This window comes from Pecten maximus, chromosome 13 (assembly GCF_902652985.1).
Source record: "Pecten maximus chromosome 13, xPecMax1.1, whole genome shotgun sequence".
Classification (NCBI taxonomy): domain Eukaryota; kingdom Metazoa; phylum Mollusca; class Bivalvia; order Pectinida; family Pectinidae; genus Pecten; species Pecten maximus.
This window is the reverse complement of record NC_047027.1, coordinates 25557652-25582381: the sequence shown is the minus strand read 5'-3', so window position 1 is coordinate 25582381 and position 24730 is coordinate 25557652. Positions and strand designations below refer to the sequence as shown.

The following is a 24730-nucleotide window of genomic DNA, read 5'->3' as shown; positions in this document are numbered from 1 at the left end:
CTGTTGGAACCATCGCCTGTTGGATTCATTTGCTTTTGGACAATCGCATGTTGGATCCATTGACTGTTGGACCCATCGCCTGTTGGACTCATTGACTGTTGACCCATTGACTGTTGACTCATTGACTTTTGGACCCATAGGCCTCATTGCATGTTGGACCCATCACCATTGGAATAATCGCCTGTTGGACTCATTTGCTTTTGGACATTGCCTGTTGGACCCATCGCCTGTTGGACTCATTGACTGTTGGACCCCTTGACTGTTGGACCCATTGCCATTTGAATCATCGCCTGTTGGACTCATTTGCTTTTGGACCATCGCCTGTTGGACCCATTGACTGTTGGACCCATCGCCTGTTGACATATTTTCTGCTGGACTGATCCCCTCTTTGACCCACTGACTGTTTGACTCATCGCTTGTTCGACCCATTTGCTGTTGCGATTGATTTTCTTGTATTTTGTTTCTGGAAAAATTAGATAATTTATCGGTAGGGTTTGTCTTTGTTATCAAGCTTACGCATCGGTAGTGTGGTGACTGTTTGCAAACTTGAAATGTTAGATTAGGTATAGTATAGTATTTGCAGATGAGAATCTTGTTATGTCATGCATCATCTGCAGACAGAATCACACAGTTCTGGCATGTAGATGTGATGTCAGCATGGCCTTGACATTGGGATGAATGGTTTCAAGCTGCTTTATCATTTTTAAAGATGATTAACTTAACAGATTTCATCTATCATGACAGCTATTCCAATGCGGCACATTTCTGCGAGTTTAATAAATCTAGACAGTTCCAAGTGAAACTTGTACCCTTGTCACATTCAAGATGGCCATTTGTCAACAGATGGAAGCATACATGTCATCTTGAAAATCACATTTAGACTTTCATAACTAGTTGTGCATAGTTCAGATGGCCCTGAAACATGGGCCCCCATGTCTAATTCAAAATTATTTTTTGGAATTATGACCCGTGTTACTTTGAAGTTGCATGCATGAACTCCATCTTGAAAATTCTGTTATTAATATTCCAATTGAATAAATTGTGTTATCAGGAAGTATTTCAAATGGGTTATGTACGGTTCACAGATTATCCTTTATGAAATTTAGACCCATGATACAGCATTAAAAGCAGTGGCTTTGTTGTAAATCTTGCTACCATCACAGTTCCTGAATGATAAAGTCACTTAGCTATAGAGAGAACTTGTATTGCATGGATAATTGATTATTTATGCTTAAATATGGACTAATGTAAATATTCATGTTGACAGTGATAACTTTCCATAGCAGATTCTCTGGCTCTTCATATTGATTTGCAAATGGTATTTCAAAAATGTTTAACACCAACGGAAATTAAGATCTCTGAATTTCGCAGATAAAAAAAGACAAGTTCTAGATAGTGTTGCTTTTTCACCTTTATTTTCATATTTCTCCCTCAAAGTAACAACCCATACTCCGGAGCTGAAGAAAAAAGTAAAGAGTTTTTCTTAAACCTGTTATTAACAGACACTATTAGTGGCTTTCAGCATTTTCCTCAGTCTCTGAATTGACCTATGGTTGTAACTACATGTATTTGCTACAATATTTCAGTTCAGTCAAATTTTCAATATATATAAATACACCATGTATTTATTACAGTGCTGTAATAGTTCTACAAGATAGAATTATTCTAAGACAAGTTCATGATAGAATTAACATTTCCTCAGACAGAAACGTGGAGCAAGGAACATGTATGGTAGGCAAACAGCTAAAATCTTAAAACTGAGATGCTGTTTTCGATTCTTTCTCTCAATCACATAACTTTCTCTCTCCTTCCCTCCAAGCAAGACAATTCAAATCACTTAGTTTTTTAGTTTTTCTATTATGCACGATAGTTTTTTCATTATGATTTTGATTTGAGAAATAATCTGGAATGAGTTTTCATTTCATATGCGATTTTATGAAATGAGTCACAAAAGTTTTACTTTGCAAACCTTGGCAAGCAAAAATTCAAACTTTAAGACGAGTTTCATAAAATGAAATCAAAGATGTTTTTTATCATATAACTTAAAAACCTTTCATTTTGACGTGTTTTAAAGTCAAAATGTGGAGGGCATAATCAAACCATGACAACAATTTTGTTGTGTAATTCACAATCAATTATCACATACTTCACAGGGTTATCCCGCTTTTTCTAGGGAAAAAATAAATTGAACTCACACGGGGATGAAGACAGCTGGCACGCACTATATGACACTGCTCACAATAACGTAACGTCATCATTTTACATTGCGTAACCATGTCGTAAATGATGATGTCATCAATTTTGACCCACATTCCAAGGAGCATTGAAGGTGGCACGATGAAAAATTTCAGAAAAACTTACATTTGTTTGCAAGTATGTGAGAAAAATAATCAAACATGGTTCTGTTCAACGAACAAGGATATCTCAACCCTCGTGTAAGAGTTTGGCTGGCAAACCTCGTGCTGACTGGCCAAACTCTTACACTCGAGTTGAGATATCCCTGTCCAGGGAACAGACCAATGTTAGATTATATTATTCTTACTGGCACATGCCGACAATCAAAAATTCTCCAGGGTATATGACACTAGAACACATGCAAAAATATTACACTGTCAAATTTAGTGGATAACAGGCCCATTGTGTGATGAATAAAGTAAATTTCAAATCAAGGCCATAAAACTGCACCAAACAGATGGTTTGTCCTTTGATTCATAAGTGTAAAAGTGTAGATGGGAAGGTGTCTCAACATTGTTTAAATTGCTTAATCAATTTCATAGTTGTTGGATATCGGATAATTTTGAATAATTTAAAAATAAAATGAAATGTGTGCATACTCTGAACAATTCCAGTTATTTGTAAGAATTTAAGACGTGACACACAGGATCAAAGCAAACCTCAGGGACTTGAAGTCCACTATCAAAACTTAAATCACTGCTAAGGGTACAGTTGCTGGGATGCTAATATTGTGTCTCATATCATGAGCTATATTTCTTTCTGTGCTTATTGGATTTTCAAAATTTTGATTTTAAATAATAAGTTTCAATGATAAAATGGAGAAAAAAAAACCCAGGTACATATATCTAGCCCATTTTCACTAAAACCTTACTTAATTTTCCCAATTTATGAAAGCACAAGCTGCTGGAAAAAACTGGCGAAAAAGCAAGACCTACATTATAGTTTTGTTATTCATATCTCTGCTATGATCAAGTTTGTTTGTTTGTTTTTTCTTTTTTTAAATAATTTCCGTTTCACCAGGCAGATGAAGTTCTAACATCAAGAAATATATTAGTTCTATATACAGTAAAAGATTTTTGTAAATAAATTCTGTAGATTTAATATCACAAGTATTCCCACATTTATGTATATTGTATATACATACACAAAACATAAGCTGTTAACAATATATTTAACAAAAATATACAATATTCTTTAACACCCTTTGAGCACAAAGTAGAGGGATAAACAAGAGGAAAATTTCTTTTTAATTTAGGCTCAAAAAGACCTTGACTTGAGATTTCTAAAACTTCTTAATTTTTGATTACTAATTAGGCATATGGAGAATCTACTATGCCATCATTAAAACATTCATATTTAACACAAAACATTTTTATCAAGTTACAAAATGCGTAAGAATGAGTGTCTGTCCAGAGGATTACATTTGCAAGAGGGGCAATTTTGATTCTAAACGAGCATACAGATTTCTCCAAAGAATATCAGACCCACAATTCAAATGAAATGGTCTAAATTTAATTTAACTAAATAATAAAAGCTTATTAAATATAGGCATGTTATTTGCTTAGTATAGTCAAAGTTTTTCCCAGTTTTTCTTAGATCTATCACGTCATGTTTGATCTTGTCCTTCTCGAAGTTCTGTTATAAAGAATGGCACATCACATCCAGTCAGAATTCCTCCTTCTTCACTCTATTGCTGAATGAGTGACATCATACAACTTCGTCCATCATCAGATCGACTTCTTCGCCCTCTTCAGGCTGGGTGTAAAACGAGGCGTGAAGCATTATAACGAAAAATGAGGCACCTGAAAATAAACAAACCATCATTACAACTTGGGCCTTTATGGGATTGTTATCAAAGTCCAGCTAAAAAAACCTTGCCTGTCTAACACTGAGTTTTAATTTTTTTTTTTTTTAATTTCTGGGCCCTGTTGGTCAAAAGGTGATTATATACACTGTAAGCTTAACCACATGATTAAAGAGAATCTCATTTCTCTTTTACTTCAAAATCTGTGTATGTACATGACTGTATATTCCTTAAAATAGGCAGGCAGGAGGATTTTTTTAAATTTTATTTAAACATATTTTTATTGCCTTTAAGCACAGGGGCTTGGCACGATTTTCCAAATGATAGTCTATATATATATGTATATAGTATCCTTGATACTATATACATATATATATGGACTATCATTTGGAAAATCGTGCCAAGCCCCTGTGCCTTTAAGCAACGGGATTGGGCACAAGTTGTACAACTTATTCAAAGCCCTCTCCCTGTGACAAACAAAACATTGGTATATATACAATACAATTCAAGATGGCATAAAATAATATATAGGCAGGAGGAGACTGACAAGTGCATCCTATAGTTTCGTAAAATTTTCTCAAGTTAGTTTTACCACAATAGATTGCATGAGGATTTTAAAATTGTTATTAAACTGTGATTAGTCGTTTAATCACCTTTGAACAACTGGGCCCGGGTGTCATTTTTGAGAGTATTTTAAACCCCAACTCTAAGTATTCCTCTGGCTGATATTTTATATTCTTTAGATTCATTAAGTGGTACAACTATAGCTAACGTGTTGTATGCTGGTTGTTTGTTATCATATTTATTCAAAAGCTTAACAAGTTTCTGTCTGTATAAGGGTCAATGGTGCTGTCCTTGTTTCTCATCAACTACAATGACAGAACAGCCAGAAAACTTTTTATTTTCATTTGTGGCTGAAAATATATTTCATTGAAATTATTAACTAATATGATATTGGCTATATACAACATAGTAAAAGCTCAAGGGATCTGGTTTATAATTTATTTGACTTTTCTTTCTTTCATACATACCAATAATCCAGAAAACAGCAGAACCCGCCCCGGCCAACCAAAACAGAGGGAAAGAACACAAGCCCACGGCTCCATACTGCTGGGAAACACTCAACTCTTTACCTATATAAATAAATAGTACAACATTTTTATGTTAATACAAACAGATACGTTTACCATCCATCTAATACTGGAACTACTGAAATAAGGTAAACTGACGCGAAACTAGCTTATATGATTACAATCTCATTAAAATCTAGATGGCCATTCTCACTATGTTACATGAACATCTAACAACATCCCATAAGGGGTCACGTTCTAATGATCTTGTATTTCACTTTCAGGGCGAATCGTCAATTTGTCAATGTCATCGAAGCAAACCATTTCATCACAGTATGCATCTGAAGCAAACCATTTCAGCACAGCATGTATACACATGTAGCTCTATGCTTTCTGGGACGAAATGACTTGAAACAAATTGACAGATTATGCATGCTATGCACTCTAGGCATAGTTATTTGGACAAATAAAATTCACTTCCAAGATTCTGGAAGTAGTCATTTGATTGGCTAATCCAAAAGGTCACCCCGACGTGACCCCTTAGATGTTAGTGAGAATGGGCATCTAGGTTTTAATTAGAGTGATATGATTATAACAGGACAATGTACATTTGCTGGCATTTTTCCTGATATCCAGCAGGTCTGGTTTGTTTGCTGGGTTTATTGCCCAGTGAACAGCCTGGAGCAAGGGTCATTTTGAGGTGGTAGTAGTTGGTGACCTCTTCACTAAACAACATATGGGAGGCCTGTTGCATGCCATCCAGAGAAATTACGGTAAGGTGTACATGACTTGCCCTAGGACACAACACAGACTGGTCAGTTCCTCAGCTTCTTGAGAAACGAACCGACACAGGTTGGGAGTGTTGAACCACACCTCAGATCTTCACCTGAGGTTATGTGGCTGGCACTCTAACCGACTGTGCTATCGTCAACCCAATAGATATAAATTGGAACAATTTGTGAACAACCAACAGCTGTTAAACTTGAAGGGTTTCATATTGAATTGGCAAAACACTTAATAGTCTTTTACCTATACATGTACATGTACTCCCTAGGATGAATAATTCTAATGGAACAACATTTCCTTGTAAAACTATCATATACATTACTGAGTAGAAAACAATTACCCATTATTGACAATTTCTTCTCATGATTTTTGATGTTGATGATGTAACATGCTCCTAAACATGCTGCTATGGCGATCAGTAACATAGGGGAGGTAAGTCTGCAACAGAAAACACAATACAGATATTATTGTTTGTCTCATTGTTTCACTTAGAAATAATTTATAAAAGAAACAATCTTGTTGCTTCTGACAGCGTATAATAACATTTTTTTGATTTGATGACAGAAAATTCAAAGATCCTATAATTTCAGTTGTGATATATCAATATGAATTATATATATACAATATCTATTATTTCATTCTAAAGTTCATAATTTGTGTAATAAATCTCCAAAAAATGTCATTCTGTTTTTGGTATTTCTTTCCATTTTTTTTAAAAGCTCACTACGTTAATCTGTTCACCATATTTCATCAGTTCACAAAACAAAAACCCAAAATGTTCAAATTGACTTGTCAAAAGCACCAGACCTTAAAAAAGTGACTTCATTTCAATTGGAAATGTATATAAATAATGATCAGTTATATGGACTTCTCAGGTCAGTATGGTGTTATATCGATCTGGTAGAATCAAATATTAACCAAAAGTAAAGTCTGAGGTCAATATTTAAGATTTTACAAGGTTGGTATAATACCATATTGACCAAATAAAAGTTCTTAATTTTTATATTTAATAGATATGAAATGGGTGGAAATGTATTATATTTATCTTGATACATACATAAGAAATTGTCATTTTGACTGAAGAGTGGGGTCTAATAACTGGTCTTTTTCATGTTTGTTTTATGATTTGTCAGAAAACAACACTGAGGTGAAGAAAAATCCGGAGACTAGAATAAAATACAGAGCCCTTAGAGGTTCTTGAATTTTCTCCTGTTAAATATTTTTTCCTACTGATTTATCACTTTTAAGTTAGTACTGCAGAGTATTTGTTTCACTAGATACAGGTCTTTACTTACACATATAGAACAGGTCTAGAAGTACTTGGTACTGACCATTTGTTACACTAAGGTCATGACCTATACGTACACAAAGTTGTTACACTCTCAGGGTCATGACCTATACTTACACATAAACCAGGTCTAGAAGTACTAGGTACTAAGCATTTGTTAAACTCAAGGGTTCTGACCTATACTTACACACAGAACAGGACTAGTCCGAGGAAGACAAAAAGGTAATTGCTTTGAAACTGTTCAATATTTTTCATTATTCTTTTTGGAACTGGTGCAACAGACTTTGGGACCTGGAACCTGCTGGTATTGATGAATTCTCCCCATGGCTTGATTCCTTCCCGAGTACGGGCGAGCCATTCTCGAGCTGACACACTTGACAGGGTCAATGCCATGATTCTGAAATGCAATAAATCTTAATACAGTATTACATAAATGTTCATATGCATTACAACTATTATGCTTACAGTTATTATGCTTGTGGATTATACCAGTGTTCTTAAAACATTTCATTTAAAGAGGGTCAGTGTAAAGAGAAAGGAGAACCAGCATCCCTGGTACATGCAGACAGAGAAAACATCAACATAATACATTAATTGTCATGTAATAAATAATGGAAAATTAATTCCAACACAATTTACCAAAAAATCTGAATTATGAAATATGCATTGCATTTTTTTGTTTATATCATATTTAAATATTCTGATTCTTATGATTATAATAAATATATACACCAATAATTCTGTTCACCCAATGGGAAAAAAATTAAATAAAAGATTATGTATATACTGGCTGGTGACAAGTTCTTAAATGCCACTTGCATGTAATTATATAACATGTGATTATATAACATGTAATTATATAACATGTAATTATATAACATGTGATATGGAATTTTGCAGCTGAAACACCTGGGTAATTATAGAAGTTTGTGGAGGATATTTTCAAAGCATATTTCTTCTATCAGCAGAACACATCTTAGGCCCGAACTGCATGGTCACCAACCAGTATTGCTAATACAGCAAAACTGAAATCATATTCCTTCAATAGTTTAAAGAAATGCATGCGGGATTCAAGGTAGTCCAAACATACAAACAGTATTAATTCTTATTTCATTAGAAAGGATTGATGTGTCGAGAAATTGGTTTACTATGTATTTTCGATTCCAAACAAAAGCTGTTATACCATTGGTGAAGTGAAGAGTGAACAAATACATGTACTTATTTTTCTATAAATGAAAGCCATTAAGCATTCGGTAAAATAATAAAGGTTACCCTGTTGGGAGGGGTACAATTTTTATTTCATTAGAAAGGATGTGTCGAAGAATCGTTTAACTATGGATTTTCGATTCCAAGCAAAGGCTGTCTACCGATGGTAAAGTGAAAAGTGAACCAATATTTTTATAAACGAAAGCCTTTAAGCATACAATAATAAAGGGGGTATATACACATGAATGTAAATGTAGGTATATATATACATGTACCATACCCCTCAAAAAATCTTGAAATACTTAAACTTACTTGTATTACCAAACTACAGCGTATTACGTACTATACTACTGTACACCCACTTAGTGAAATCTTACCTATTCTTCATTGCAGACATATGGTTATGGAATCTAGATATGAGAAACGTCAAGTGTGGAAAAGTTTATTTTTATTTATTTTTTTAATCTTTTATAATTATTACTGTACATGTTCGTTGTGACAATACCTATATACAACTGTTCGAATTCAATTATAGTCCGAAATGGAATACATTATGTGATAGAAAAGCAAGGTCGTTATGTATAGTATTGTCAAACAAATAGAGCCAGAAACTATTTATATCCAAATATTGCAATAAATTGAAAACGTTCTTTCCCCATCATCCTTTCTCTGCGTTCACTTGTAAACATATTTTTATTTCAAATTTAATATTGATGTGGGACACGATTCTTACCCTCTTTTCTTTACTTGAGATTCCGGGACGTTGATATCACCTTCCAGGCTGCTAAGATCAATCTTTTCCATAACAGTTCGATCTACTACCTGTCAAATCATCACCTCGCGTGTGTACGTGGTGAGTGTGACGAGTTTCTACCCATATTTTGATGACGTAGAACACACTTCCGGTAGATCAATGTTTACATCTGACTCATTTTGCAGTTCTACTTTCTGACTGATCTCAGCGGTCCCAGGTATCCAAAGCTGCTACTGCATCACAATTTTAACATAGGTAAGTAATATATCTAAATACTAGAAAAATGAAAACAGCTTATACTGGATTTCAGGTTGCATACTTTTAATGGGAACGCAATAATGAACAGTTCACAAGCACAGCTAAGCAGCTAGGCCGAGTTTCCTCTGGCACTGACACCATGTGACGTCTGGTATGGCAAGCCGTTTTGATATTTGATATGCCTACATAATAACTTAAGGTAAAAAGTTTTTCGACTTAAGCTAAAAATATTTTGACTGAAGCAAAAAAGATTTTGACTTAAGTTGAAAAACCTCTTTTTGCATTATGTATTATTTTAGCTTAAGTTAAAAAAAATTAGACTTAAGTTGACTTTTTTTTTAAACTTAAGTCAAAATCTTTTTATCTTAAGCTAAAATAATCCATAGTGCAAAAAAATAGATAGAATGTAAACACCCATACTGGACTGTTACAACATCCACTGAACGTTCAGGGTTCAGTTATAGCCAGAGATTCACAAAAGGGTTTGAAGACTCTCACCCCCCTCCCTCCCCCCTAAAGTTGTACCCTAAAGTTATACCCTATATATAGTATCTATATAACCCCATGACAGTAAGGATAGGATTTATTTACTTTATAGTTTTTATACTTTATAGAACAAATATTAATCGGACAGCCAGGAAATTGACAATATACACCCAGATAGGTGTCAAGTTAACTGGAAAGGTAGTTGAATAGGTGTCTTCCCATTTTAACAATGGGCATAGGAAGTGTTGCTACAGGTAGAGAACAATATGTACTATATAATTACAGGTAAAGCTACAGATAGTCTGTTTTGGGACAGTGGCTGATTCTCAGGTGGTCATTTACCTGTGTAAGTACATGTACAATGTATATCACGGCGAAAATGTTTTTACTTGAAATAATTAGAAATAGGCTTTTAATTTCTCTGATCATTTCCCTTCTACTGTCCCTTCCATCCAGGCCAACAAGAGTGAATTTTTTTTTTTTATTATTTATTTGCTAAATATCAATTAGAATAAGCAAGTTAGAAAGGCTGGTTGATGATCTGTATACTGTGATAAAAGGAAAAAAGCAATACAATTAGAAACTGCCTGGTTTACGAAAGAAATAAAAGATGTTATAGAATGTAGTAATGAATAACATATTAAATTGAAAGATGGAAACCACCCTTTTATTTCATCCATGTTCATTTAGTACCCTTGTCAAATTTTAGGTTGATCCATGATCCAAGGGTATACCCCTCTCACCCTCTCAATATGAATAGCTTTCTGGGCCCATCAATATCGTGTATGCCCCCCTGCAGTGGTTGCACACTCTTTTGTTTATTGAATTGACCAGGGTGTTGACCTTTCTCATTTGTATGGATGGCCTGGCCTATTTTTGTCTTATCTTTCCTTCCAACTCCTCCCATAAGTGCTCTATCCGGGAGATGTCAGATCAACCTTAAATTTGACAAGGGTACTAAAGATGCATGCATGAAATTTTCACAGATGATGGAGTAGTTGCGTGTAATATTTCAATTACACCAATTCCATCTTTTTATTTCCTGTAAACCAGGCAATTTTTCATTGTAGATCTTTTCAGTATATAAAACAAACACATTGTATTGCAAAAAAAGAAGTCTATATATTATTCTGCTGTTTTAGGTATGTTGTCAGAATCCTAGTATTACGCACCCCTGTGTATTTCTGATTCAATGATGGAAGATCGACAAACTGAAGATTTTTCCCTAATACATGCTATCAATGCCAAGTACAGTGATGAGGATAACACTAGTGACTTCAAAGTCTACATTTCTTCAAACGCTCCAGGCAAGAAAGGTAAGGTATTGTAATCAATGTCATACAAATTTATCTATAAACGCTCCAGGCAAGAAAGGTAAGGTATTGTAATCAATGTCATACAAATTTATCTACAAACGCTCCAGGCAAGAAAGGTAAGGTATTGTAATCAATGTCATACAAATTTATCTACAAACGCTCCAGGCAAGAAAGGTAAGGTATTGTAATCAATGTCATACAAATTTATCTACAAATGCTCCAGGCAAGAAAGGTAAGGTATTGTAATCAATGTCATACAAATTTATCTATAAACGCTCGAGGCAAGAAAGGTATCATGATGGTATTGTAATCAATGTCATACAAATTTATCTACAAACGCTCCAGGCAAGAAAGGTATGATATTATAATCAATGTCATACAAATTTAACTGTCAATTGATTTTAGGGAACAAATTGTGGCACAGTATATATATCTATTTCTAGTAATACGCATCCAACATTTGTTTGTTAGGATCCAGTAACTATTTTGGTTTATACCGTCATTATTACTTACTAGACATATATATATAAAAACTTGTATATATATATTTACCTGTATATCCAAAATAATAACACAATTACTTTGTCAAAATCACCTTGATGATCGCTTTTTTGTTGTTGTATTTTTTAAAACTTATTTTTGGCGCTATAAGTTAATGGCATGAACAATTGTCTTATCTTGATTTTTACAGGATACTGTAGAATAATATGAATTTTTTTTAAGACATTTCCCAAAAATTAAAGGTTAAATTAATATTCTTGTAATCCAACATGCATATAGTTATGTTTAAATATGTGGATAGATACTGTGTTTACAAGGAAGTATGTGTTTTGAAATAAAAAAAATGAAATGAATTTTGGGCTAATTTATTACATGTACTTGTATGGAATTTTTTGTTGAAACAGATAGTGGAGGTCTTGTGATTCCGCCAATTCTTGTTCTGGACAACAACAGAGTCACGTGTGCTGGACCAAGTGACGCCATTGCATCGCTGTGTTGCCGTGTTACAGAACTTGACATTACAAATAACTTGTTTACATGTTGGAAGGAGGTAATTAAAGACAACATAATTAGGTATCTATATGATGATTGAATAATTGTGACTTAATTAGTCATTTCGTAATCGTGCAGAGCGAAGATGCGTTGAAGAGAATTCTCGATTTTTAGAGTGCTCTTAATCCTCAAATTGAAATTTGCAAGACAAGAAATCATGAAATAAAAGGAATGCTTTCACTAAACAGAAATATTTGCAGTAAAAACTAAAATGCTGTGCCTTTATGAACATTATTTAGCTTGCTAGACCTGTTAAGAATATACAGTGATGTGAAATTTAGTGAATTCTTCAGGTGCAGCAAATTCAAAAGTTTAGTTGATCCCACCAAATGGTGGAAAATTTATTTTTTTAATCACAGAATTTGAGCCCCACAAAAGCATTTGATTTTGTAGTATACATGTACTTACCTGTTCTATATACAGCGAAACCTGTCTATAAAGACTGCTCAAAGGAGAAACCAAAAATGATCTTTATCAACAGGTGGTCTTTATAGACAGGTGTTCTTTATAGACAGGTCAACATTTTTGCACTAACCAGCTGATTTAGACCTGCCATAAGTCCCTAGATATACAATGTATATGCATATATATTTAGACATAGATCACCAGTAATTTTTCAGCCTACATGTATATAAATGGGGCCGGATACAGATCCCATTCCCAAAGACATTTCATTTAAAAATTCCCAATTAACCTGCTGAAATTCCCAACAACTTGCCAATTTTGATTCCGGATATTTTAACCCAGACCTTTTTTTTTCCCCATTATGTTACATGTCACTTGTCTTTAAAGCGCTAGAATGATCATGAAATGCAACAGAACGGCTGCACCATTATGATGAAAAAAATCAAAAAAAAAATTGAAACAAATTAAAGTGATGAAAATATATCCAATGTGTTTTGTTTAATAGCTTTTATGTAAACGTTTCAAATTTCCCAAAACGGTAAGTTTCCTCATTAAAATTTTTTCAATTTGCAGGAAATATTTTTTTCCCAAAATAGCCTGAAAAATCACTGATCACTGTTAACTACCCTATTTTTATCACAGGTGTTGTCAATGATAACACATATACCTCGTCTACAAACACTGAATTTGACGTCCAACACCCTGACAGCTGGCTCTCTGGGACCTGATGTGGAGACACTGACTTTTCCCAATGTCAATCTGCTTATCTTAAACAACACCCAGACCACCTGGTCCTCTATGCACACCTTATTGAAGATATTTCCCAGGTAATAGTTTTGCCTTTAATTTTAATACATAGAGAATACATGGTCAGTGTCTTAAAATATAAGCTGTAATTTGGCGAGGGTAAAGAAAGCCAAAAGTGGCGAGCCACTTTTGTTTTTCTGTCCCGAGCCAAAAATACAGCTTATATTTTAAGACACTGACCATGTATTCTATTTATCCTGCAACAATAATAAAAGATAATCATCAAAAATAATCATTTTGAAGTGAAACAATGACAGAAATATGTTCACCTTTTAAACGTAGTTTCACTTTGAAGTAGGTCGGTCGAATCGACGATGTGCTAAGATTCCAAAATACAGCTGTTTTCCGTCACTGTCGTATACAGCAAAACTATATATGGTGGGTGTATTCCGACAATGCGCTCAACACCAACTTGTCAAATGTTCACATTAAACATGTAAACATTATCTATATATTTACCTAAAAATTGGCTGGATATTTAATTTTACTTTTTCATCAATAATAGTCAATATCATGAAATTCACAAATATTGTCACCTACTGTATATATATATCACATTCAATAACCCTCAACACCTGAAAAGTAATGCAGTATTATATATACATGATCATAAGTTTAAAACAATATTGTGTATATTTGTTATTAACATTTTGTGAGGACAATATGAAAATTATTAACATGTGCTTGCAATTGTTTATTTTCAGTCTGAGTGAACTCCACCTTAGCCTTAATGGGTACGCATCTATAGATGTAGAAAACCTCGAGACTTACCCAAGCCTTAAAAAACTGTTCATCAACAAACACGCAGTCCCTAGATGGTCGAAAATCTCCAGATTGGGATGTGTTTTTCCAAACTTGGAAACCCTCGTCACAATTGAGTCTGATCTAGCAGATATGATTTCGGAATGTTCCGAGGCAGCATCCGTGTTTCAGTGCCTGAAATGTCTACATATCAGCTCCTCCAAGTTACCTAACTGGGAACATATAGAAGAACTGAGAAAAATTCCAAAACTCTGTGATATACGGATGAAAAATATTCCCTTTCTGGAGGTAAGTAAACAATTCTTGGGCCTGTTTTGACTACAGATAAGAAAGATGTACTGTAGATATTCTTGAAGGACTCTGGCTAGTGAAGTAGGGGGAACCATACACACATACTTCTGATTGTCTATTATAAGTTACAACAAGACTTGACATTTCATAGCCTTTGAATTTCTAACTATTTCTAACAAATGTGTATTTGAGACCCTTTTCAGGAATATAACAATATATAAGTAGGAGACCCCAAACACACACATACTTTTGCTTGGCCTAAGTTACGACAAGACTTGACATTTCATAGCCTTTGAATTTTCTACTATTTCTAACAATTGTGTATTCGAAACCCTTTCCAGGAAGATAACGAGATATACATGTCAGTTGGAGACCCAAAACACACACATACTTCTGCTTGGCCTAAGTTATAATAAGACTTCACATTTCACAGCATTTGAATTTCTAACTAAAATTGTGTACTTGAAACACTTTGCAGAATATAACGAGAGATAAGAAGGAGACCGCAAATTTAACACACACATACATATGCTTGGCCTAAGTTATAACAAGATTTCAAATTTCACAGCCTTTAAACTTCTAACTAAAATTGTGTATATGAAACCCTTTCCAGGAGTATAACGAGAAAGTGAGACGTCAAATGATCATAGCTCGCTTACCCAATATCACTCATCTGAATGTCAGTCCAATTAACCAGCAAGAACGGGAGGATGCTGAACGGGCCTTCATACGATTCTACATGGACAAGGAGAACCCACCAAGGAGGTCTGTGTATTGTAGCATTGATAGCTCAATATGTAGGTGTCCAGTATAAATTTCCTTTGATATAATAATTCTTATCAAATCATATTTTCCCCACTTTCTGATTGGCTAAAACAGTGTCATGTGATTCCCCCGAAAAAGTCATGTTCGACAGCTGTGCAGAAAAAGCTTGCAAAATATGATGAAGCTTGTAAAATATGCAGATTGTCCAAATGTCAACATAAACAACCAATCACTTTGATTGTTAGAAATTATCTAAAAATAGCATGAACTGAGTGAGTTATATACATCATGTATATCGTAATTGAAGAAAAACCTTTTGACATTTTCTGCTTGATTTTTATTGCAGATATCATGAACTTGAACAAACATATGGGAAACTGGACCATCTTGTTGACCTTGATCTTTCTCCTAAAACAACATGCAGACTCATTGTCAAGATGAATGATGATGACGATGATGATGATGGTGGAAAGTCAAAAGAAATGGACATCAGTATTACACAAACGGTGCGCGAATTAAAACAATTTCTTCAAGAGTTTGCTGGTCTTCCGTCCCACAAGTTCCGTCTATTTTACACGGGAATAGTTGACGAAGAGAAAATCAACCCGCAAGAGTTAATTTATCCTAACAAATTTTTACACACTCTCAATATCAGTGATGGCGATTGGCTTGTAATCATTCCAAAATTATTTTGAATGTTGATTATAGTACATGGTTGTGCAATGTGTTGATACAGTTACCTTGACAACGGCAAATATTACTAAGAGAAATATGATTGTGAAGAGCATTGTATTGAATTTCGTGAAATTCTCAAATGATCAATTTCATCGTCAAGGATTCTTTGATTTTAGGGATGTACATGGTCAACTACAGTTACAGTAAAAAGATAAGTTCTTTTCATAAATCTCTTTCTTGTAACCGTTACAGAATCTTAATTAGCCCAAGACTGTGAATCATTATTTAATTGTTACAAAATGAACATAAGGTACCTATTGGCCGAATCGGAATCTACATTGGCAGACGAAGGCAATGTGTTCCAATTGCCTATTGGACCTCTTATTTACAGCACTGTTTTTACATTAAGTGTTTGCATGTCTCTGCATTGTGGCTGTCTGATCCATACCATAAAAATGCAGAAACACGGATGAAAGTTTCCGGTATTTATACTGAATTCAGTATTTTTGAAATATGTTCTCCCCTATATATTAATGTTAAATTTTTGCAAAAACAGATATTTCAGTATTTTGAGATTCTGACACTAATTCATCCATGTAGATACAATATAGCTCCATGTAAAGGACTGAAAGGAGACGAGGTCTATCTACCAAGGAAAGGATTTTATATTCTGATTCTGAATGTAATATCACAGGTCAAATTGGAAATATTTCTAAGTACAGTGTTGGTTATTGTACATGTATTAATACAAATTAGCAGTCTGTTATCCTGTTTATCACTGAAACTGTTAAGGATTTAAATCCAACTGTCACCAAATCCAGCCTAAACATTTTTTCAAGATATTTTAAAGTTTTAAATCGGGCAATAACTATCTTTTGGCATTGCTCGTTATTGACTTTGTATAGTGATGGTAACTGGTTTGACATTTAATATGGATAATCGGTAACTTCAAATTGATCTTTTGTATGAAACTTATGTACATCTCAAGTAAATTTATTATTACGTTTTAAGTAACCTTTATCAATATTCAATATTTCAAAATATATTTCAATCTCCTTAATCATTTGTGAATGGCAAATGGCGTTCTGGGGCTGTCTGTTGAAGCAGCATATTTGATGAATGTGGGCTATCTGACAAAATGTTTTCAGTTTTCAGAGAAACCGAAAAATTGCGGGCTACACTGTATATGATATTTATCAAATCCAAGTTAAGTTTTTGTGTTCCCCTGGTGTACTAGCTATCAGGTGCCGACATTGCTCTTTACGTCCAAAATTTGAATGGTACATTCAAGTTTATGTGAATATATCAAGTAAATACGTTTATTATTATTACTGTTAACTCATGAACCCAATACAGCTATAGATAGGTCAACCAGAGCCAGCTAGAGTAAGCTATCCTTAGACTTTAAATAAGTCATTACTTTAGCTTGTGCGGGCAATCTAACGGAGCTAGTGGGCAATATATAGGAGATGATGGTATAGAATAGGGTAACAGATCCAAGATGGCATTATTTAAGATTTTAATTATTATTTAGAAATTAATGTTGCCAATTCATTATACATGTATTAATTACAAAATTTCTTTTTTTCATTTAGAAAAAAAGAATAATTTTGTTTTGTTTTGTATTTAATTGACAAAGCTATGACAATTGAATTTTAGAAATGATATTTTCTATTTTCTAATTTATCAATTGATTGTGATAAAGATTTTTAATGTTAGGGTTAGGTTTTTGTTTCAAGGATGATACTTATGGTGCTCATGATTTACGTGATTTGTTGTTTTATAATGAACATTAAAATATTACAAAACATTGAATTTGTTGGTTATGCAATTTTCAAAATTTACTTGAGAAGTAATTTTGTCATGTTGAATGCAGAGATATTTCTTATCAGACCCTGAATAAGACAGGTTTTACATTAGCCTGAGTTTCCTCTGGCCCTGTCACCATGTCTGGGACCAGAAATGGTGGCAGGGCCAGAGGAAACTCGGGCTAGTTTTACATTGTATACTGTAGATCTCACAAAGTGTCAGCTGATTAAAGAGGTTTTACTGCAGATCTGTGTTTCAGATAAGACAGGTTTTACTTTATATCTAACAGCATGTCAGATATACATAGAGAACACATGGTCAGTGTCTTAAAATATAAGCTGTATTTTTGGTGAGGGTAAAGAACGACAAAAGTGACGAGCCTTGGCGAGCCACTTTTGTCTTTCTGTCCCGAGTCCAAAATACAGCTTATATTTTTAAGACACTGACCATGTATTCTATTTATCCTGCAACAGTCATAAAATAATCATCAAAAATAATCATTTTGAAGTGAAATGGTGTAAAAAATTACAGAAATATGTTCGCCTTTTAGCGTGGTTTCACTTTGAAGTAGGTGTCGATCAGTCGAACTGACACATGTGCTAAGATTCCAAAATACAGCTGTTTTCCGTCACTGCCGTATACAGCAACAAGAGGCCCAGGGGCCTTAACGGTCATCTGACTCTAAATTAAAGACCCTTATAATATTGTAGTATGCATTCTCTGCAGGTTTAGTGGCACTGTTGGCCATGGTGGCCATCTTGGATTTCTGACCTACCTTAAAAATAATAACACTTGGCCATGACCATCTCAGGATCATTTCTGGTAAGTTAGAGCCAAATCCCACGGGTGGAATTTGAGAAGAAGTTTGAAATACGTGTTGTTCAGGAAAAACATGATTGCGCAATCATGTTACAAAATGGCCGCCGTGGCTGCCATGTCAAAGTTTTCACAAAGCCGAAAAATAACAACACTTTATTGGCTCCCCTTCCTTAACATCCTCACCAATTTCCAGCTCAATCGCACCAGTGGAACTGGAGAAAAAGTTTAAAATGTGTTTTTCAAGATTGCTGCCATGGCAGCCATCTTGGATTTCTGACTGACCCGATAAATAACAAAACTTGGCCAGAAACATCTCAGGATCATTTCTGGTAAGTTAAAGCTGAATCCCACTGGTGGAATTTGAGAAGAAATTTGAAATAGGTATTGTTCAGGAAAACCATGATTGCGCAATCATTTTACAAAATGGCCACCATGGCTGCCATGTCAAAGTTTTTACGTGGCCAAAAAATAACAACACTTTGTTGCCTCTCTTTCCTTAGCATCCTCACCAATTTCCAGCTAAATGGCACCAGTGGAACTGGAGAAGAAGTTTAAAATGTGTTTTTCAAGATGGTTGCCATGACGGCCATCTTGGATTTCTGATCGACTTGAAAAATAACAACACTTGGTCAGGACTATCTCAGGATCATTTCTGGTAAGTAAGAGCTTAATCCCACTGGTGGAATTTGAGAAGAAGTTTGAAATAGGTGTTGTTCAGAAGAACCATGATTGCACAATCATTTTACAAAATGGCTGCCGTGGCTGCAATGTCGAAGTTTTTATGAAGCCGAAAAATAACAACACTTTATTGGCTCTCCTTCCATAACATCCTCACCAATTTCTAGCTCAATCGCACCAGTGGAACTGGAGAAGAAGTTTAAAATGTATTTTTCAAGATGGTTGCCATGGCGGCCATCTTGGATTTCTGACCGACCTGAAAAATAACAACACTTGGTCAGGACCATCCCAGGATCATTTCAGGCAAGTTTCAGGTCAATCTCACCAGTGGAACTTGAGAAGAAGTTTCAAATGTGTTTTCAAAATGGCGGCCATCTTGGATTTCAGACTGACCCGAAAAATAACAACACTTGGTCAGGACCATCCAAGCATTATTTCAGGCAAGTTTCAGCTCAATCCCACTGATGGAATTTGAGAAGAAGTTTGAAATAGGTGTTGTTCAGAAGAACCATGATTGCGCAATCATTTTACAAAATGACTGCCGTGGCTGCAATGTCGAAGTTTTTATGAAGCTGAAAAATAACAACACTTTATTGGCTCTCCTTCCATAACATCCTCACCAATTTCCAGCTCAATCGCACCAGTGGAACTGGAGAAGAAGTTTAAAATGTGTTTTTCAAGATGGTTGCCATGGTGGCCATCTTGGATTTCTGACCGACTTGAAAAATAACAACACTTGGTCAGGACCATCCCAGGATCATTTCTGGTAAGTTAGAGCTGAATCCCACTGATGGAATTTGAGAAGAAGTTTGAAATAGGTGTTGTTCAGAAGAACCATGATTGCGCAATCATGTTACAAAATGGCTGCCGTGGCTGCCATGTCAAAGCTTTCACAAAGCCGAAAAATAACAACACTTTATTGGCTTTCCTTCCTTAACATCCTCACCAATTTCTAGCTCAATCGCACCAGTGGAACTGGAGAAGAAGTTTAAAATGTATTTTTCAAGATGGTTGCCATGGCGGCCATCTTGGATTTCTGACCGACCTGAAAAATAACAACACTTCCTCAGGACCATCCCAGGATCATTTCAGGCAAGTTTCAGCTCAATCTCACCAGTGGAACTTGAGAAGAAGTTTCAAATGTGTTTTCAAAATGGCGGCCATGGCGGCCATCTTGGATTTCAGACTGACCCGAAAAATAACAACACTTGGTCAGGACCATCCAAGCATCATTTCAGGCAAGTTTCAGCTCAATCCCACTGGTGGAACTTGAGAAGAAGTTTGAAATGTGAAAAGTTTACGCACGGCGGACGGCGGACGGCGCACGACGACGGACAAAACATGATGACTATAGGTCATCCTGACCCTTCGGGTCAGATGACCTAAAAATACATATGGTGGGTGGATTCTGACAATGCGGTGGCAGTTGCAGGATAAAAATGTATATAAACAGGTTTTATTAGATATCTCACAAGGTGTGAGATAAGACAGGATTACTTGTAGATCTCTCAGGGTGTCGGATAAGACAGGTTTTATGCTAGATCCCGCAGGTGTTGAATAAGACAGGTTTTATGGTGTTTCTTAACAAGGTGTTGGCTAAGACAGGTTTTACTTTAGATCCTGCAGGGTGTCAGATAAGACAGGTTTTATGGTGTTTCTTAACAAGGTGTTGGCTAAGACAGGTTTTACTTTAGATCCCGCAGGTGTCGAATAAGACAGGTTTTATGGTGTTTCTTAACAAGGTGTTGGCTAAGACAAGTTTTACTATAGATCTCGCAGGGCGTCGGATCAGACAGGTTTTATGGTGTTTCTTAACAAGGTGTTGGCTTAGACAGGTTTTACTTTAGATCTCACAGGGCGTCGGATAAGACAGGTTTTATGGTGTTTCTTAACAAGGTGTTGGCTAAGATAGGTTTTACTTTCGATCCCGCAGGTGTCGAATAAGACAGGTTTTATGGTGTTTCTTAACAAGGTGTTGGCTAAGACAGGTTTTACTTTAGATCCCGCAGGTGTCAGATAAGACAGGTTTTATGGTGTTAGGTTCCATGTCAGATTGATCTTTTCTCTACTTTTCCCTTCCTCTAAGTCTTACTAATCTGTGTAAATTCAGAAACAGCCCTCTAGTACTTTTCAAACAATGACCTATATATAAAATTTAAGATTTAGCGATAATGGCTGTCTGTTGTTTTCCGATTGGTCCCAAAATGCAACACCAGGGACCAAGGGGAACCTACATATGAAATTTGAGAAAGATCCCTTCAGTACCTTCTGTAAAATAACGATAACCAACTTCAATTGTCAAAATACACGATGGCTGCCTGTTGGCCATGTTGTTTTCCTATTGGTCCCAAGATGCAATATGCAGAACTACAGACCAAGGGGAATTTACAAAAATGTTTGAGAAAGATCCCTTCAGTACTTTCTGAAAAATAGCGATAACAAACTTCAATTGTCAAAATCCAAGATGGCTGCCTGTCGGCCATGTTGTTTTCCGATTGGTCTCAAAATGCAATATGCATAACTAGGCACCAAGGGGAACCTACATATGCAATTTGAGAAAGATCCCTTCAGTACTTTCTGAGAAATAGCGATAACAAACTTCAATTATCAAAATCCAAGATGGCTGCCTGTCGGCCATGTTGTTTTTCGATTGGTCTCAAAATGCAATATGCATAACTAGGCACCAAGGGGAGCCTACATATGAAATTTGAGAAAGATCCCTTCAGTACTTTCTCAGAAATAGCGATAACAAACTTCAGTTGTCAAAATCCAAGATGGCTTCCTGTCGGCCATGTTGTTTTCCGATTGGTCTCAAAATGCAATATGCATAACTAGGCACCAAGAGGAGCCTACATATGAAATTTGAGAAAGATCCCTTCAGCACTTTCTCAGAAATAGCGATAACAAACTTCAATTGTCAAAATCCAAGATGGCTTCCTGTTGGCCATGTTGTTTTCCGATTGGTCTCAAAATGCAATATGCATAACTAGGCACCAAGGGGAACCCACATATGAAATTTGAGAAAGATCCCTTCAGTACTTTCTGAGGATTAGCGATAACAAAAATTGTTTACGGATGGACGGATGGACGGACGGACGGACCACAGACCACGGACCACGGACGCAGGGCGATTTGAATAGCCCACTATCTGATGATGGTGGGCTAAAAACATGAACCCTTGAATTATCAATGTTATTCAATTGGCAAAACATTGGAACTTGTCCAAACACTTACTCCTCTTTACTACCAGTATACATGCGAGACATACGGTCTTGGGTCACTCAGAAGGTAAATTTCTGTACAAATTCAGCACTTACCTTTAGCTGAACAGCACATTGGCGCAGCATAATTCTGTTCTCACAAGTGAACTTATAATAATACAAAATCTGTATGCATTTTAAAATGTTTATTTTTGTTTTATGTCAACAAATTTTGTTGACATATTAAATGTTTAATTATTGTACATGTGCATGTATAATAAAATTCTTTTCACATATACCTTTCAACATTATAATGATCTTCGTCTGAACAGACATTGCAATTTTATATCATCAGATGGTTTATTAAACATCATGCTGGTGTATTATAATTTAAGCCGCATTATCAAACATTATCAGAAAATACAAGACTGCTGGGTATCATAGAAAAATATAGGGAAAATCTTTGTAGGTCTCTCTCCTCAAACACAGACAACTGAAAAGACTTCAATTCATTCTTACCTTATAGCTTACTGTTGTACAGTATCATTATTGTGTAAAGTTAGTTTAACTAATAACGGATGACGCCCGATTGGAAAAGGTCTCCGAGCTTCACTCAGGTGACATAAAAACTACAACTTGTCATATGTTACAGAGAAATCTTTGTCATCCAGAGATGAAAATGGACTAAGGACAAAAAGGCTGAAAATTAGATTACTCCATCTTTTCAATGGGAAAAATTACAAGTTTACATTACACTGATATTCTCAAAAAGGCTGAAATCAGCCAATCGGCTGAACATTTTCATCTCTGTCATCTTATCATCCCTTCAGGATAACAAACTGTAGGGAAATGGATACATTAATTCTAGCTTGTCTTTGAGGACATCAAAGTAAATATTCCTCTGGTGTCCATTCTCCATTCTGATCTCTGATTCCTTCCCTTTGCTTAAATTAACACAAGATCTGCCTCACGGTAGAAAGTTGATGTGGGCAGAGAATGCCCGATCTCAAGCTGTACACTTTTGCGAAGATTAACATTAAAGAATGGGTTTGATATCATATCTATAAAATGACTATTGCATAGATATAACATAAGAAAGAGTTACTGTAATTGTCATCAATCTACAACCCGTAACTTCATGATAAACATGAAAATCGTCCAAGGGACATAACTCTCAATAAAGCAGAGAATGAATGACTCGTGATCATTGATCATTCATACAACAGCCGTAAATTTGAAAATTAAATGATCACTTTCACTCATCTGAAATACCATTTATCATATTCTTAAAATCTCTTTAGCTGATTACAATTAAGGTATAAAAATATCATCATCATAATTTAATATACAACAGTTCATAAGTAAAATACAATAAAAGTAATTTATATTGAATTGAAACATCCTCGCCACAGCCAGTTATGAGGACAGGATTATTATGAGTTTAAATATCATATAACCAAAATCGCCAATTTGTAAAGGCATCTGATGACTCAACAAGAGATCCCAGAGGGATCTTGGCGCCCACCATTGAATGATCTTTATAGGTTCCATGTCAGATTGATCTTTTCCCTACTTTTCCCTTCCTCTAAGTCTTACTTATCTGTGTAAATTCAGAAACAGCCCTCTAGTACTATTCAAACAAGGGGAACCTATATATAGAATTTAAGATTTAGCTATAATGGCTGTCTGTCGGCCATGTTGTTTTCGTATTGGTCCCAGTATGCAAAACTAGGCACTGAGGGGAACCTACATATGAAATTTGAAAAAGATCCTTCAGTACTTTCACAGAAATAGCGATAACAAACTTCAATTGTCAAAATCCAAGATGGCTGCCTGTCAGCCATGTTGTTTTCTGATTAGTCTCAAAATGCAATATGCATAACTAGGCACTGAGGGGAACCTGCATATGTAATTTCAGAAAGATCCCTTCATTACTTTCTGAGAAATAGCGATAACAAATTTGAATTGTCAAAATCCAAGATGGCTGCCTGTCAGCAATTTTGTTTTCCGATTGGTCTCAAAATGCAATATGCATAAGTAGGCACCAAGGGGAACCTCCATATAAAATTTGAGAAAGATCCCTTCAGTTCTTTCACAGAAAAAGCGATAACAAATTTCAATTGTCAAAATCCAAGATGGCTGCCTGTCGGCCATGTTGTTTTCCGATTGGTCTCAAAATGCAATATGCATAACTAAGCACTGAGGGGAACCTGCATATGAAATTTCAGAAAGATCCCTTCATTACTTTCACAGAAATAGCGAT

At 35.3% G+C, this 24730-nt stretch overlaps 2 protein-coding genes across 5 annotated transcripts; one reads left to right on the top strand and one right to left on the bottom strand.

Annotated features, from left to right (window-relative positions):
- Positions 1-1393: 1393 nt before the first annotated feature.
- On the bottom strand, positions 1394-9261 carry LOC117340277 (prenylated Rab acceptor protein 1-like). Of its 2 annotated transcripts, XM_033902040.1 has the most exons (6): positions 9123-9259; positions 8767-8799; positions 7371-7580; positions 6236-6333; positions 5071-5172; positions 1394-4037 (listed from the first exon to the last, which is right to left on the bottom strand). In XM_033902040.1, exons 1-6 carry the CDS (start codon positions 9191-9193, stop codon positions 3943-3945), a joined length of 609 nt encoding a protein of 202 aa, XP_033757931.1. In that variant the 5' UTR covers positions 9194-9259; the 3' UTR covers positions 1394-3942. The 2 variants fall into 2 exon arrangements, with proteins under 2 accessions (XP_033757931.1, XP_033757932.1); XM_033902041.1 differs by lacking the exon at positions 8767-8799 and having other exon boundaries at positions 9123-9261.
- Positions 9262-9292: 31 nt separating this feature from the next.
- On the top strand, positions 9293-16176 carry LOC117340276 (tubulin-specific chaperone cofactor E-like protein). 3 transcript variants are annotated; one of them, XM_033902038.1, is made up of 8 exons: positions 9304-9398; positions 10173-10233; positions 11030-11203; positions 12109-12254; positions 13304-13488; positions 14173-14518; positions 15135-15286; positions 15633-16176. In XM_033902038.1, the coding sequence occupies exons 3-8, from the start codon at positions 11080-11082 to the stop codon at positions 15979-15981; spliced, it is 1302 nt and encodes a 433-aa protein (XP_033757929.1). In that variant the 5' UTR covers positions 9304-9398; positions 10173-10233; positions 11030-11079; the 3' UTR covers positions 15982-16176. The 3 variants fall into 3 exon arrangements, with proteins under 3 accessions (XP_033757928.1, XP_033757929.1, XP_033757930.1); XM_033902037.1 differs by lacking the exon at positions 10173-10233 and having other exon boundaries at positions 9293-9398; XM_033902039.1 differs by lacking the exons at positions 9304-9398; positions 10173-10233 and adding an exon at positions 9537-9600.
- The last annotated feature ends 8554 nt before the right edge of the window (positions 16177-24730 follow it).